At 49.7% G+C, this 16,725-nt stretch overlaps 1 protein-coding gene across 1 annotated transcript in view; it reads left to right on the top strand.

The window, feature by feature from the left end:
• The first annotated feature begins 981 nt into the window (after window positions 1–981).
• The window catches only part of LOC102910078 (kinesin-like protein KIF19), a 51,976-nt gene continuing 36,232 nt past the window's right edge, over window positions 982–16,725 (top strand). The window contains exons 1-5 of the mRNA XM_042268271.2: window positions 982–1,202; window positions 1,889–1,969; window positions 11,919–12,029; window positions 15,115–15,202; window positions 16,270–16,406. Coding sequence (XP_042124205.1) covers window positions 1,116–1,202; window positions 1,889–1,969; window positions 11,919–12,029; window positions 15,115–15,202; window positions 16,270–16,406 — 504 coding nt within the window. The 5' untranslated portion in view covers window positions 982–1,115. The remainder of the gene's footprint in view (window positions 1,203–1,888; window positions 1,970–11,918; window positions 12,030–15,114; window positions 15,203–16,269; window positions 16,407–16,725) is intronic.

Below are 16,725 nucleotides of genomic sequence, written 5' to 3' on the forward strand. Positions count from 1 at the left end.
GCTCCTGAGCCTGGCTCTTACAGATAAGTTGTTTGTTTGTTTGTTTGTTTGTTTGTTTGTTTGTTTGTTTGTTTTTCAAGACAGGGTTTCTCTGTGTAGTTTTGGTACCTGTTCTGGGTCTCGCTCTGTAGACCAGGCTGGCCTCAACTCACAGAGGCTCTGCCTCCTGAGTTCTGGGATTAAAGGCGTGCGCCACCACTGCCCGGCTTGTTTGTTTGTTTGTTTTTACATACATTGTGTATATGCATATGGAGGTCAGAAGACAACTTGCAGGAGTTGATTCTTACACTGTGTGGATCCCAGGGATGGAACTTAGGTCGCCAGCTTTCATGGCAGGTGCCTTTACCTGCTGAACCATCTCTCCAGTCCCCAAGCCTGGCTCTTAACAGCTTGTGCCACCCCAGGTTACTTGTGTGACATTGTTGGTGCAGTCTTCTTGGCCAGGCTGGGGAGTTCACAGAGCAGGATGTCCTCGGGGATCCCATGGAAGAAGTGAGGCAGTAAATCCACCAGCTCCATCCTTAATCCCTCTTGGGTGTTCAGACAAGACACCGAAGGCTGGAAATTGTACCAGAAACTTGGTCATCTATGAAAGACCCTGGCAAGGTCGCTCACAGCTGAAATAGGTTCATTTGGTTTCATCTGTTGCTGTTTTGTCCCTTTGAGAAGGAGGGAAGCCACAAACACTGACCTGCTGTTCTGAGGTGGCCACTGTGTGGGTGACCATTGCTCCTGGGCTCAGGAGAGAAGGGGCACCAAACTACAGGGTTCTCTAAGGTAGGCTTATCTTGAGACCAGAGGCTTCTGTGGTGTAAGAGAGCTAGAGACAAGCTGAACAGGGTTCTTGCCATGGTCTCATCATGATGTCATCTGTGAGGTCTGGCTGGCTGCTTGGGGACTGCTCAAACCATGAGGGCTGTCCTGGCCAAAGAGACAGGTGGGGTGACACCAGGTTAGTAAATGAGCTCAATGCTGGCCCAGCCCCACCTCTGGGGACCCAGCTGATGTCACCAGAGTGAGCCTGGGGAGCAGAGCAGGGCGGGGCTGATCTGGGAAGATCTCCTTGCCTCCGACTCTGCTAGGTTAGCTGGGGACCTCCAGTTCTGACTTGCAGCATGCCCTCCCACCAGACCGCAGACCCCTCTCCAGCCCGGGGCAGCCCAGCCCTGAGGGAGATGGAACCCAAGGACCAGCAGCTCATGGTGAGTACCCTCCCTCGGGTCCCCCGCTAACTCCAGCCCCTTCCTGCCTCTACCCCTGCCAAGAAGCCCCCAAACCCTATACTCGTGGATCCTGTAAAGACCAATGCCCCACTCCTGGTTCCGACTTTCCTGGGACCCAGTGATACCCCTGTATCCTACTCTCTGGTCCTCCATCCTCAGAAAGCCCAGGGTCTGAACTATGACCCCAGCTGTGGGGCAGACCGCTTCCTGTCAGGCTCCTTGTCCCACTCAGCCTTAGGATGAACTGTATTAGAACCCTCCCGGCACCTGTCTCTGGTTAAGAAGACAGAGACTGGCCCCTTGTCATCTGTGATCTATGTACCATCAAAGATACCCTTACACATGGGCTGGGCAGAATTGAGGGACATGCAAAGCCCAGGGTCCTCCTGAATGCTCATAGAGGGCTGGAAGATGCAGGTAGGTTTCCTTTCTGATCACAGCTAAAACAGACAGCTATGTGACCTTGGGCAAGTTGCTCCTCTTCTCTCTGTTCCATGGCAGTGACGTCACCACCAATCCCTCAGAGCCCTTCTGGGAGGCAGCTCCATGCACGTAGGGTCTAGGTTTGCGTGGGGGTAAGGCTACCCCCTCACTGAGAGCAGAGACTGAGGATGGGAAATGGAGGGCTACTGAGGATCTTGGTGCTGCCTGTGCCCTGTCCACAGGTGGCGCTTCGGATCCGTCCGCTCAACAGTACAGAACTGGAGGAAGGGGCCACCGTCATCGCCCACAAAGTGGGGGACCAGGTGAGACTAGAGGTGTTCGCTCAGGTGGCCTGGCTCTGTTCTGGGGCCGAGCTTAGCTGACAAGCACTTTCCACACAACTTTATCGGTGTGTGTGTGCGTGTGTGTGTGTGTGTGTGTGTGTGTGTGTGTGTGTGTGTGTGTGTTAAGGGGGGGGGAGGAAAACTTGCTTGAGCTGGTTGGGTCCCAGGGACCAAACTCAGGTCCTCGGGTTCGACAGCAGGCGATTTTCCCCGATGCTGAGTCATCTGTTAAGCCCTTCTTGGTTTCTGAGACACAGACTGTCACTGGGACCCAGGCCTCGTTGACTAGGTTAGGCTGGTTAGCCAATGAACCCCAGGGATTTTCCTGCCTCTGTCTCAAGCAGTGGGACTCCAATTGAGTGCCCCCACGCCCAGCTTGTGGGTACATTCAGGTTCTGGGGATCAAACTGTGTCTTATGCTTGCATGGCAAGCACCTTACTGACTGAGTTACCTGCTTAGGTTTTTAGAATTTTTCCTGGCCAGGCGGTGGTGGCGCACACCTTTAATCCCAGCACTCGGGAGGTAAAGCCAAGCGGATCTTTGTAAGTTTGAGGCCAGCCTGGACTACCAAGTGAGTTCCAGGACAGGCACCAAAACTACACAGAGAAACTCTGTCTTGAAAAAACAAACAAAAAAAAAACAAAAAAGACTTTTTCCTTTTCGAGTCTCACTTTATGCCAGGTTCACTCAGCACTTCGCTGTGTCCCAGGCTAGCTAGCCTGCACACGCAGCAGCCCTCCTGCTTCAGCCCCCGTTTCCTTTCATCAACAGAAAGTGCATTAGTCCTTGGTGCTGTCTGCTCCAAAAAGGTCTCTGCTGAGACACCAAAGCGGGAACGTAGGAGAGACAGCGTGCAAGGACACTTGGCAGGCCACATTCGAGTGTCAGATCTGATTTCAGAAACTTGGGGTGATTGCTGGCTGCAGGGTGGGGCGCATGCTGCCAGGGACTTTCCTTCGGAGAAAGGCTCCGCACTCAGTTGCCCACACCTCAGAAATTTTTGCCTTTGGCTGTCACTTAGAAGGAATCTCGAGGCAGGCTTTGTGAGAGAATGTCCCTATTGGTCACTAGGAATATTAGTGAGGTCATCCATGAGACAATGCGCAGGCAGGGTGTTTACACTCGAGCCAACAACCCAAAATGTGGGTACACATAGATCCCTGCCAAGGGCTGCCCACAGGGACTCAGCACCCAAGGGAGGGGTGCATTGGCAGAGCTGCCATTGGGGTGAATCAGCACTGAGGTCGTGGACCGCTAAGCAGTGCACACCAGGTGCCAGTGTTCAGATACAGCAGTAAAGCGGGGTCAGCTGCGGAAGTGAGCCGAGTAGGGAGGGCGGGACCGCTGCTTCATATGTGTGGATGTGTGACTGAGCAGGACAGAAGGCAGTGGGTGGGGCTGGAGAGGGCTCGGGAGTTAAGAGCCCTGGCTGCTCTTCCAGAGGACGCACCCATGTGGTGGCTCACAGCCATCTGTCAACTCCAGTACCAGATAGACACCCTCTTCTAGCTTCTGTGGGCGCCAGACACCCATACACATAACAACAACAAAAATCCTCAAAAGACAGCTCCTGCTGAAACATCAAGGCAAAGGGCTCCAGGGAGAGCTCTGTAGCTGCCTGATGTGCGTGCATAAGGACCTGAATTCTAACCCTAACTCGGGGAAAACTGGGCATGGTGGCGAGGGTTGGTAATCCCAGCACAAGGGGCATCCTTGGGGTTCCATGGTTAGCTAGTCTAGCCAGATTGGTGAGCTCAAGTTCAGTGAGAGACCATGTTTTAAAAATGAGGTGGAGAGGCTGAGTGTGGTGGCACATGCCTTTAGTCCCAGCACTCAGGAGGCAGAGGCAGGTGGATCTCTGTGAGTTCCAGGCCAGTCTGGTCTACAGAGCGAGATCCAGGACAGCCAGGGCTACACAGAGAAACTCTGACTCGAAAAACCAAAACAAAAAAAACAAAAAACATGGAGAACAGTTGAGAAGACAGCTTAACTTCTGCCCCCCCCCCCAGCCCTTGGCCACACATACATAGCTGTGCATGCACACCCAACCATACATACACAAATCAAGGTGAAATTGGCACCAGAGAAAATTCACTTTTTTTTCCTTGAGATAGTGTCTCCCCGTGTAGCCTAGGCTAGCCTTGAACTCCTGCCTCAGCTCCCGAGTGCTGGGATGACAGGTGTACCAGCACCTCCTGGTTCAAAATCTCACCTTTTTCTTTTTAAACTTTTAAGAATTAAAATATAATTACACCACTTCCCCATCCCCCCTTTTCAAGTAAACAAGGGGCATTTAGTCCTCTTCATCTATACACTCTGCATAGACCCCTACACCTGTCAGCTGCCACCCCACTTCTGACTCTGGTTTCTGGACATTCTGTGTCAATGTAGTCACACGAGTGTGGTGTGTGGCCTTCTAAGTGTGGCTCAGTGTTTTTGAGGTTCACCTATGTTGTGATAAGTTCAGTTCTCTTCCTCCTTCTCTCCTCCTCTCCCTCCCCTCCTCCTCCTCCTCTTCTCTTTCTATCTGACCATACAGACCAGGCTGGCCTCAAACTCACAGAGATCCACTTGTCTCTGGTTCCTGAGTACTGGGATTAAAGGTGTGCACCATCAAACCCAGTTACTATTCGTTTTATTTTGAAATAACTTCAAACCAATAGAGAGGTTGCAGGAAGGCCATGACCCAGTGTCCCTTAACCTCATATATTGCCTCACTCTGCCCCTCTCCCAGTTGTAGGGTAGTCACCAGAGAAGACTGCTCAGACATTGGTAAGCCAATAGAAAGTCTTCATTAGCTGGCTGACAACTACCACTGGGTGCTCAGGATCCCAGTGTAGCCCCGAGCCTTTCCCGGGGTGAGCTTTTAAGCACAAAATCCATGTCCATATTTTAGTTAACAAGATCAGTTAGCCAGAGCAGAACTACAGAAGCCAAAAAGCAAGGTTAGTACATTTAGAGACACCCCCAGAACGATAGGCTCTGATGGATTAGGCCTTTGTTTTAGTTTTGGCAGGTGGTACTGTCCACATGCCGAGTTTTATGTCCTGAATGGTACTTCCATTATGAAGCCAGTTGTACCAAAGTCTGGGGCCCTGTTTCACTCCCCTGGGCTCTGACTCCATTTCTCTGGATCATTTGGAGTCAGTTAGGGGCACAACACCCCTCCCCACCAAACATTCCATCATATATCTCTTTAAAACAAAAACATTCTCATCTGGGTATGGTGGCTCATGCCTATAATTCTGTCATGGGCTGGCCAGAGCAGGAGTATCATGAATTCAAGGCCCACCTGGACTGCACAGCTAGACACTTTTTCAAACAAAAAACAAGGGCTAGGGATATGGTTCAGAGGGTCTTGGTTGCCTAGCACCCATGTAAAAAGCTGGGCATGTCTGTACCCACATACCTGTAACCCCAGTGCTGTAGAGGGCAGAAATGGGAGGATTGGGGCGGGGGGGAGGGGGGGCTTGATAGTAGCTTGCCTAGCTCCAGGCTTAGTGAGAGACACTGTCTCAACATTAGAATAAGGCAGAGTGACAGAGCAGGACATCTGAGGTCCTTCTGTGTGTCCATACACCACCACACATTGGGGAAAAAAAGCCAGACTAAAAGCACACCTTTAGTCCCAGCACTGGAGAGGCAGAGACAGGCAGATCTCTGTGTTTGAGGCCAGCCTGGTCTACAAAGTGAGTTTCAGGACAGCAAGGACTATACCGGGAACCCTTCTCTTAAAACAAACAGCAAAAAACAGGAACATTCTTACCCCATCCAGCATGCTCCAGGGATTGACCTGACTACAACATTGAAAGAAGGAAGAAAAAACAAACAGATAAGCTGGGGTTGGGTGGGCTTGGCTCTTGGATGCAGAAGCCAAAGCCCCCCCCCCCAAGCTGATGTATTTATTTTATATGGTTGAACAGGGAAGTGGGGTTATTGCATACCAATAAACAAGGAGGCAGGAGGGACTGTGTCTGTAGGAAGCAGTCTTCAGGCCATAAGTGTCCAGGGGGAGAAAACTATGACGGTTAGCATTTGCACTCGCAACAGAGGAAGGTGTTATAATCTCTCTGAGCCTCACTTAGGCATACATCCTGGCATCTGACTTCAGCAAGGAAATCAGGAAGCACACATTGATCCAGCATCATCTCACCTTGTAGACATTGATCCAGCATCGTCTAACTTTGTAGACACATTCAAAATCCTGCTGCCTTTCCCCAATAATGTTCTTTTTTCTCAGCCAAACTTACTTTTTAAAGATTTGTTGTTGTTGTTATTTTGACTTTTCTCTGTGTAGCCCTAACTGTCCTAGAACTCACTCTGGCTGGCCTTGAACTCAGAGATCTGCCTGCCTCTGCCTCCTGAGTGCTGGGATTGAAAGTGTGCACCCCCAGGATGGGCTCAGATTACTTGTTTTTATTTTATATGTATGTATGTTTTGCCTGGATGTATGTAAATGCACTCTATGCATGCCTGGTGCCTGTAGAGGTCATAAGAAGGCATTCAGTCCCCTGGGTCTGAAGTTACAGATGACCGTGGGCCACTGTGTGGGTGCTGTGAACCAAACCTGGGTCCTCTGCAAGAGCAGCAAGCAGTCTCAACTGCTGAGCCAACTCTCCAGCTCCTCACATATTATTTTCAGGATTTAAAATTATACAATGATAACTCAGATGAAAGGTATCAAAATAAAAATGAAACTCAAGCTGGGTGGTAGTGGCACATGCCTTTAATCCCAGCACTCAGGAGGCAGAGGCAGGTAGATCTCTGTGAGTTCGAGGCCAGCCTGGTCTACAGGATGAGTTCCAGGACAACCAGGACTGTTACATAGAGAAATATTGTCCCAAAAAGAAATAAACAAACAAAAAACCAGAGAGAGAGAGAGAGAGAGAGAGAGAGAGAGAGAGAGAGAGAAATTCAATGGAAACAGTTAAATGTGTAGAAATAATCTCCCAAACACAACACCACACCACTTTGAGTAACATCTCTGATCAAAAGAGGAGATGCATTTGAAAGGGAATTTAAGCAGGAATTCCTAACAACATGCCCAGGAATGTAAAGTTTCTCATAAATGGTCAGATGCCGATCCAAACAACCATGACATTTGGGTTTTAAATAAAGCATAGATAACATTTACTGAGGCTTAGTCATAGGATAATTTTATGCCAAACATAATTTTCTTGTGTCTGTCTAGTGTCTGCTCCCATCTCATGACCACATATGTATAAAAAGATAGAAGCTAGAATCCATGTATGAGAGAGAACATGTGTTGTCATTCTGGGCCTGGGTACCTTCACTTCATGTATTTCCCAGTTCTGTGTATTTACTGACAACCTTTGCGACTTCATTTTTCTTTACACTTCATATGTTTCCATTGTGTGCATGTGTCACACTTTCACTGTCCACTGTCAGTTCTGCTTTCCAGCTGTTGAGAGTAGAGCACGGATGAGCAAACATCCCTGGGGGGGATGCACAGGCCTCTGGGTATGTGCCCGGGATTGGTGTAGCTGGGACATATGGAAGATTTGTTTTCAGCTGCTGCTTTGGCTTCTTCATCTTCTCCTCCTCCTCGTTTTCTTGTTTTGTTTTTCAAGACAGAGTCTCACTATGTAGCTTTGACTGTCCTGGAACTCTCTCCATAGACCAGGCTGGCCTCAGACTCAGAGATCCGGAAGGCCTCTGCCTCCCGAGTGCAGGGATTAAGGATGTGCGCCACCGCTGCTGGCATATTTATAGCTTCTTGAGGAACCTCCACACTGGTTTCCAGGATGGCTCCGCCAGTTTGTATTCCCACCAACAGTGAGTAGACCACTAGCGTTTGTTGATGATACTTATTTTGACAGGGGTGAGATGGGATCTCAAAGTGGTTCCAATCTGCATTTCTACCATGGTTAAGGATATTGAACACTTTTTTTTTTAATGGGTGTTTTGCCCACATGTATGTCTGTGCACCACATTCATGCCAGGTGCCCATAGAGGTTAGAAGATGACATTGAATCCCTTGGAACTGGAGTCACAAGTGGTCATGAGCCACCCAACATGGGCCCTGGGAACCAAATCCAGGTCCTTTGCAAGAACAAGTGCTCTTAATGGCTGAGCCATCTTGCCAGCCACAGGCTGCCTTTTCTCCCTCTTTAAAAAAAAATCAGGTGACTCAGGGTTAGGGTTAATACATGGGCTTATATCTGGGTCTTCCCTTCCATTGACCTGTGTGTCTGACTCTGTACCAGTATGGTGCTGTTTGTCTTATTATTATGTCTCTAGTCCAGGTCATCTTCCTGCAGGCTGCGACCTCAGGCTGGCTTTGGCTATCCCAGGTCTTTTTGCTTTCAGATGAATTTTTGGATTGTTTCCTTTTTGTCTATGAAGAGGTGTTGGTACTTTGATGGGGACTGTGTTGAATCTGTAGATTGTCTTTGGTATTTTCCCAGTCTTTATTGAAGAGGTCTGTGAATATGGGAGATCTTTCCATCTTCTAGTATGTTCAATCTCTCTTGGGTGTTTTAAAGTTGTTTTAAAGACCATTCACTTACTTTGTTAGGTTTATTCCAAAGTATTTTTTCCCCTGGAGCAGTTGTGAATGGGAGCATTTGTCTGATTTCTTCCTTAGATATTTGTTATTCTTATATAATACTGGTTCTCAACCTTCCTAATGCTGTGACCCTTTAACACAGTCCCTCGTGTTGTGGTCCCTAGCCATAAAATTATTTTTGTTGCTACTTCATAAATATGGTTTTGCTACTGTTATGAATTATAAATATCTGATATTTCCAGTGGTCTTAGGCAATCCCTGTGAAACAGTTATTTGACCTCTTGTTGAGACCCATGTTGATAAAAAGGCTACTAATTTATTATCTTTGTTGTATTATTGTGGGGTGTGTGTGTGTGTGATATGTAGGCATGTATGTCACAGCGTAGACATGGACAACTTTGTGGAGTCAATTCTCTCCTTCCTCCTTTACAAGGTGTATTAGTTGCTTTTCTGTTGCTGTGATAAAATGCCATGACCAAGGCAGCTTTTTGAAGAGTTTATTTGGGCTTATGGTTCCAGAGGGATAAGAGTCTGTCTGAGGCAGGGTTAGGATTGCTGTGACAAAACAACATGATCAAAAGCAAGTCGGGGAGAAAGGCCTATTTTGCTTGAATTTCCACATCACTGTTCATCGTCAAAGAAATTCAGGACAGGAACTCAAACTGGCCCAGAACCTGAAGGTAGGAGCTGATGCAGAGGCCATGGAGGAGTGCTGCTTACTGGCTTGCTCTGCCTGTATTTTTTGTTTGTTTGTTTGTTTGTTTTGAGACAGGGTCTCTTTGTGTAGCTCTGGCTGTCCTAGAACTCCCTCTGTAGACCATCCACCTGCCTCTGCCTCCCAAGTGCTGAGATTAAAGGCAAGTATCACCCACCACTCAGCCTCAACCTGCTTTTTTACAGCACCCAGGCCCACTAACTCAGGGGGTGGCACTGCTCACAATGGGCTGGGCCCTCCTCCGCAGTCACTAATTAGGAAAGACAATGCCCCATAGGCTAGCCTAAGCCTGATCTTATGGAGACTTTTTTTTTTTTCAGTTGAGGTTCCCTCTTCTCAGATGACTTTAGCTTGTGTCAAGTTGACCTAAAACTAGCCAGGACAGAGCCCATGATGACAGAGTAGAGTCATGGCAACTGGAGCTGGAAGCTGACTGCTCATATGTTGAACTGCAGACAGGAAGCATAGAAAACACATTGGCAATGGTGTGAGGCTTTGGAACCTCAGAGCCAGCCCCCAGTGGCATACTTCCTCCAGCAAGGCCACATACCTTCTAATCCTTCACAAACAGCAGCACCAACTGGGGACCATGTGTCCAAATATCTGAGCCTATGCAGGGTATTTCATTCAGATTACCACGCAGTGGTCTTGGGAATGGAACTCAGGCCGTCAAACTTGCATAGCAAGCGCCTTTACCTGCTAAGCCATCTCACTGACCCCAGCTACTGATTTATTGCTGCTGCTAACTTTGTATCCTGCCGCTTTGCTGAAAGCGTCTATCCATCTTAACGTTCTTCTCCTGGGGTGGGTAAGGTCTTTGGCATAGAATCATATCATCTGCAAATAAGAATAAGGTTAATTATAACAACAAAAATATTTTTTTTGAGGCTGACAAAGTAGCTTGGCAGGGGAAGGTACTATGTGCAAGCCTGATGATGTGAGTTGGATCCCCAGATCCCACAAGGTCGCAGGAGGACACCAACTCCTGCACTCACACAAACATACACAATAAACAAATATATATATATATTTCTGATCCAAGACCCAATGAACACCCAGGGGTCTGTGTGTGTGTTTTCTTATCAGCCTTTATGGCCCTTTAGTGAGCAGGCTTTGTGAGGACTGTCATTTCACATATATGAAGACTGGGTGAGGTCTGAGAGACACCTAGGCTCCTGCTGGAGTGAGCAGAGAACCAGGGTAGGGTTAGAAATCAAGCTCTGGGGGTTCAGAGCCCATTTCCATGAGGACCCTGGCTGGAGACCCATCTAAGTCCTCCTGCAGCCATGGCCTGGCCACAGTGGGTAGGTAGGTGGCCCCTGTGACACAGTGCTTCCCCGGGAGGAGAGAGAGTTAGCTTATGTCATGGAGCAAGCACTGGCCAGAAGCCAGGAGAAGCCCTGGCAGAGCCTGGCCTCCCAGGACTACGGTTTCCAAAGCTAAGAACACATGAGGGGCAAGTAAGTAGTGGTCATGTGACAGGACCCTCAGAACCACCCAGCTCTGCTCCACCACCTTGGTTCCCCTCTGGTGCTCAGCCCCAAGTCTCCACCAGGCAGGCTGTATTTGGCCTCTGCCCATTTCCCTGCCCCCGTGGTCCCTGGGGCGGGCTCCTTTAATCCCTTTGCCCCAAGGATCTTAACAGGCTTGCTTGATAATAGTGTATGTGGGGACGGAGGGGCCCTGGGGACTGACAGACTCTCAGAGAAATGGAGCATGTGGGTGGAGGCTTTGAGATAGTCCCTTTATCTCCCCTGCCCTGTGCCGGGAATGCAACTGGAGTGGCCAGCACAGTACTTTACAGTTTCCATAGCCTCCTGCCTTCTCTGATGACATTAGGTCACAGGGGAGTCTGTCACTATGGGGCCAGAGTGGGTGGGTGGTAGTCTGTTGTATTGGGTGGGGTTGTTGAAGCATGGCAGGCGCTCTCTCTGGGCTTGGGGTTCTCTGGGGCTTGTTTGTTTGTTTGTTTGTTTGTTTGTTTGTTTGTTTGTTTGTTTAGACAGGGTTTCTCTGTGTAGCTTTGGGGCCTGTCCTGGATCTCACTCTGTAGACCGGGCTGGCCTAGAACTCACAGAGATCTGCCTAGTCCTGCCTCTCGAGTGCTGGGATTAAAGCCGTGCGCCACCACCTTCCACCATCTGAGCTACTTATGTGACTGTGGAGTCCACTGGCTGAGGGGAGTTGTATGGTATGCCTTGAGCAAGGGATAGCAGGAGACACTGTCCCCCAGTGAGTGATTGAGACAAGGTAAGGGGCTCACTGTGCAAGCATAAGGACCTGAGTTTGGATTCCCAGAACCCACACAAAGCAGATGGAGCTTCGTGAACCTGTAACCCCAGAACTAGAGAACTAGGAGGATCTCACTGGCCAGCCAGTCCAGCTCCAGGCTCAGTGAGAGACCCTGCCTCAAAAACTGAAGTGGAGAAGCAAATGAGAAAAACATCCTGAGGCCAGCAGTGATGGTACACATATTTTTGTTTGTTTGTTTGTTTGTTTCTCTGTGTAACCACCCTGGCTGTCCTGGAACTCTCTGTCTGTAGACCAGGTGGGCCTTAAACTCACAGAGATCCACCTGTCTCTGCCTCCCAAGTGCTGGGATTAAAGATGTGCTTTAATCTTTAGGAAACACAGCCAGAGTCTGACTGGCCCTCCCCTGACCCCTCTGTCTTGATGCATCCAGGTGGTTGTGCTCATGGATCCAGGCGAAGACCCAGAGGACACACTTCGTGCACACCGGTCCCGGGAACGTACCTTTATATTTGACACAGTGTTTGACCAGCATGCATCTCAGGTTCATACCACCCCCTCTGCCTCTAACTCCAGGAGCTCCCTGGACCTGGATTCTGGGCTGTCTCACCTCTGTCTTCCTCAGAGTCTCCCTGAGGAGCAAGGAGGTTGTGGGGCGGAAATCCATTCCAGGGATCAAGCATATGAGACCCTCCTGTGGACACAGGGGTTGCCAGGTCCTATGGCCCACTCTGGGGGGTTCTCTTGAGTTTGTTCACTGGTTCCTTCATTGCCCGTGCTATCAGGACACACAGGCCTTTCCCACACCACCACAGGCAAGGAAAAACTGAGCACACGTGTCCTTCTCAGCAAGGTCCTCACCGAGGAGGGCCATCTAGGCTGAAAGCTATCATAAAGAGAGGCGGGGGTCTGGCAAGGGAGGCCTGTAGTGCTCGTCTCTCAGACAGGGAGCCTCCAGGAGGTCACACAGTGCTAGATGTTGGGGCCAGGCATTGATCTTCCTCATACATCATGGCACCACCAACCTCTCTAAGACCAGAAGGCGGTACCACATGCAACCTAACCACATCACAGAGGGGAGCCAGGGCTTATCAGAGACAGCAGTGAAGGTAGGATTTGAACTTAGGGCTCCTGAAATGGGATGTCACAGTACCAGGGCAGCAGCATCTGGGGGAGATTTCGGACCCAAGGGAAGCAGCACAAGATGGAGTGCCGTGTCTTCTTGTCCTGCTGTGAGAGGAAAGGTTGACTGCCCTGTAGTCCATACCAGATTTCTCACTTCTTTGTGCTTTAAGATTCTAAAGTTTTTCTGTGTATGTGAGTGTTTGCCTGCATATATACAAATAAACTATGTGCATGCCTGATACACACAGAGGCCGGAAGAGAGGGTCAGGGCCCCTGGAACTGGAGTTACAGACAGTTGTGAGCTGCCATGTGGGTGCTGAGTACTGAACCTGGGTCCTCTGGAAGAGCAGTCGGTGCTCCTAACCATTTAAAGCCGCTTTCCCAGCCCCTTCTTTTTTTCTCCCCATGACAGGGTCCTATTATATAGCCCAGACTGGCACAAATTCACTTTATGGCCTAGAATTGCCTGAAACTCCCAGGCTTCTGCATCAGTCTCCTACATGTTAATTACAGACGTGCACTTCCCTGCCCAGAAGTCCCCCTGCTTCTGAGCTTGGACAGTAAAGGGGCTGTGGTGATCAGAAGCTCTTTTGAGCTACACATCGCTGATGGTCTCCCTCTTGGTCCTCACTTGGTACTGGAGTGGCATGTCCTGCAGCAGCCGGTAGCTAGGAGACAGTTCACATGCCTGGGGACAGGCTTCTTAGAAGGGCCGTCTCCCTCTAGGACAGTGGCTTCATTCAGCATGGTGACCTCAGCTTCAGCGGGGCCAATGGGAGCGCCCTGGGCTTCCAAAGCCTGGCAAACAGACGGCATATGTGTGTATGCTGGCTGGTCAAACCTCAAGGCCGCCCGTGTTGGTATGACCTCAGTGGATACCAGGATAGAGAACAGATTCAGCACTCAGTTAAGGAGCCAAGTGTCCGGGGCCATTCTCAGCTAGCCACACCCATGCCAGGCTGCTTCCTATGTCTGCTGTAGGGACGTAGGGATGGGGACAGCATCTCAGTAAGGACGCATAACACAGAAGAAGGGTCTGCTGGGGATCCTGGTCACTTTTTTTTTTTTTTTTTTTGGTAGACAAATCTTACTAAGTATTCTTAGCTGTCCTGGAACTTGCTATGTAGACCCAGCTGGTCTTGAACTCACAGAGATCTGCCTGCCTCTGCCTCCTGAGTGCTGGGATGAAAGGCCTGTGCCACCAGGTCTAGCTGGCCACCTCTGACAGTACCACTGTCACCCTCAGTTCAGGACTAAGCCATCATTGTAAAGCAGAGTGGCTCCCTCTGCGTAGAGGTCATGTTCAAGGTCATGATGGCATGCCACAGAGGGACCTGGTCACTGACAGTCATCAGCAAGCTACTTCATGCTGAGTGCCACACTCAAGGCCCCAATGTCTCTGGCAAGCCTTACAAAATGTTCAGAAATATCTCCTCCTCCTCCTCCTAGCTGGCTGAGGAGACACACACCTGTGATCCCGGCCATCAGGAGGTGGAGGCAGGAGGATAAGGAGTTCAAGGTCATCCTCAGCTACATAGAAAGCTGTGGCTAGCCTGGACTACATGGGACCCTATTTGTCTGTCTGTCTGTCTGTCTGTCTCTCTCTCTCTCTCTCTCTCTCTCTCTCACACACACACACACACACACACACACACACACACACACACACACACACTCCCTTGTTCTACCCGTGAAGCATTTGTCCGAGGTCACATCACACACAGCAGAGCAGACTCAGACCTAACCTGTGCCTGTCTGAAGCCACAGAGAGGCAGGTTAGGTCCGGGGGCTTTCAGCCCAGCTTGGGGAAACCATGAGTAGCCAGGGCTGCACCAGAGGGAGATGCGGCAGGAGGGGCTGCTGGTGATCAACCCAATCAACCTGGGCTTCACTCACCAGCTCCAGGTGTCTCTCCTTGAACTCCCCTGTGGACAGGGAGCTCACTACCTGCATATCCCCTCCTGGCCATCGCTGCCTTTGTTACACATGGCTCCACTCCCCGCCCACTTTCATCCCACAAAGAGGGATCCTGATGATAATTGCAGAGTTCTAAGCCCTAACTCCAGTCTCTCATTCTTGGCAGAAGCCTCAGGAGTGACTAATTCCTAGCATGTGTCAGGCCTCCTAGGGGGGAAATTCCCAAATTCTTGTTTGTTTAATTGTGAGATGTACTCTGACTCTGTAGCCCTGGCTGAACCGGAACTCACTCTGTAGACCAAGCTGGTCTTGAACTCACAGAGATCTGCCTGCCTCTGCCTCCTTAATGCTGGGCCCTGTCTTTTTTGTTTTGTTTGTTTGTTTTGGTTTTTTTTTTTTTTTTCAAGAAAGGGTCTCTCTATAGCTCTGACTGTTCTAGAACTCACTATGTAGACCAGGCTGGCCTCAGACTCACAGAAATCTGCCTGCTTCTGCCTCCCAAGTGCTGGCCCCTGACTTTTCTAAGCAATAGGTCCCCTGACTCAGGCTGAGCTGTCCCCTGACTCTGTCCTCCTGTCTGTCCACAGGAAGCTGTTTATCATGCTACCATCCAGCATTTAGTGGAGGGCGTCATCTCTGGATACAATGCGACAGTTTTTGCCTATGGCCCCTCAGGTACTGGGTTTGGCATTGTTTCCAGGAGGGTATGGGCATGGTGCCCCCAGAGGTCCCTACCCCTTTCTAGAGATTAAAGTCTCAGGTAGACCCGGCTGACCTTAAACTCACTATGTAGCCAAGGATGATCTTGAACTCCCAATCTTCCTGCCTCCATCTCCCAATTCTGGGATTATAAGTGTGTCACCATGCCTGGTTTATGTGTATTCTAGGTAAGTACTCTACCAACTGAGTCACATCCCCAGCCCTCCCATATACATATATACATACACACACATATATATACATGCATACAAACATATACATACACACACACACACACACACACACACACACACACACACACACTTGGATTGAACCCAGGGCCTCATGCATCCTAGGCTAGTACTCCAGCACTGAGCCTGATTACAGGCACCAGGGACTTTGCCATCCACACCTCTGAGAGGTGAGAATGTTCCCTCCTCACAGAAAGGAGTCAGGAAATGAGATAGTTGTCCCAGAGCACATAGCCATTGGGGTGGAACTTTCCCAAAGCTAATGCTACATTCAACCCCAGCCTGTGTTTTTCTGCTCAAGAGGACCATGAATTTCTTCTCTGAGGTTATGAATAAAGCTCAGTCAGTGTTTGCAAACAGGTAGCATAGGCCTGTCATCCCAGTTCTTGGAGAGACTAAGGCAGCAAGCTCACAAGTTCTAGGCCAGCCTGGGCTATATAATGAGACCTTGTTTCAAATGAATTAGAAAAGGAGAGGAAAAAGAAAGGGCCAAGCATATAGCAAAAATATAGTAATAAGTGCTTGGCTGGTCCAGGATCTACAGAATGAAGCCAGTTCTCTTCTCCAGGGTGAGGACTGGAACCCTGTCTGTGTAGGTGGGAACCTGGCTACTTCATTCATTCATCCATCAGTGATGTGCCAGGTTTAAGGGGAAGGACAACACCATGCTGTCCTTCTTGGAGGCAGTTGGGGAGGGGCCAGTGATGTCCCCTTCTAGAGAACACCCCCTGAAACCATGCAGGGTATCAGGCTTCTTACTGCACAGCACATTTGAGCCCCGCCTTCCTGCAGGTGCTGGGAAGACCCACACCATGCTGGGCATGGACGCGGAGCCTGGCATCTACCTGCAGACCCTCACTGACCTCTTCCAGGCCATCGAGGAGACCCAGGACAACATGGAATATAGTGTGTCTATGTCTTACCTGGAGGTGAGCCAGCTCTTCTTCTGCCTCAGTTGGATCAACTGCAGAATGGGTACAATACTGACTACCTGTGTAGAATTCATCCTAGGGTGTGAGCTCTCCAGCAGCTCAGGCTTCCAATCAGTTCTTTTAAAAATATCTTAGGGGGCTGGAGAGATGGCTCAGCAGGTAGGAGCATCGGCTGCTTTTCCAGAGGACTTGGGTTCAGTTCCCAGCACCCACATGGCAGCTCACAACTGTCTGTAACTCCAGTTCTAGGTGATCCAACATCCTCTTCTGCCCTCTCAGGGCATTGCACGCAAGTGTTGCCCAGATATAGATGCTG

This window comes from Peromyscus maniculatus, chromosome 23 (assembly GCF_049852395.1).
Source record: "Peromyscus maniculatus bairdii isolate BWxNUB_F1_BW_parent chromosome 23, HU_Pman_BW_mat_3.1, whole genome shotgun sequence".
Taxonomy (NCBI): Eukaryota; Metazoa; Chordata; class Mammalia; order Rodentia; family Cricetidae; genus Peromyscus; species Peromyscus maniculatus.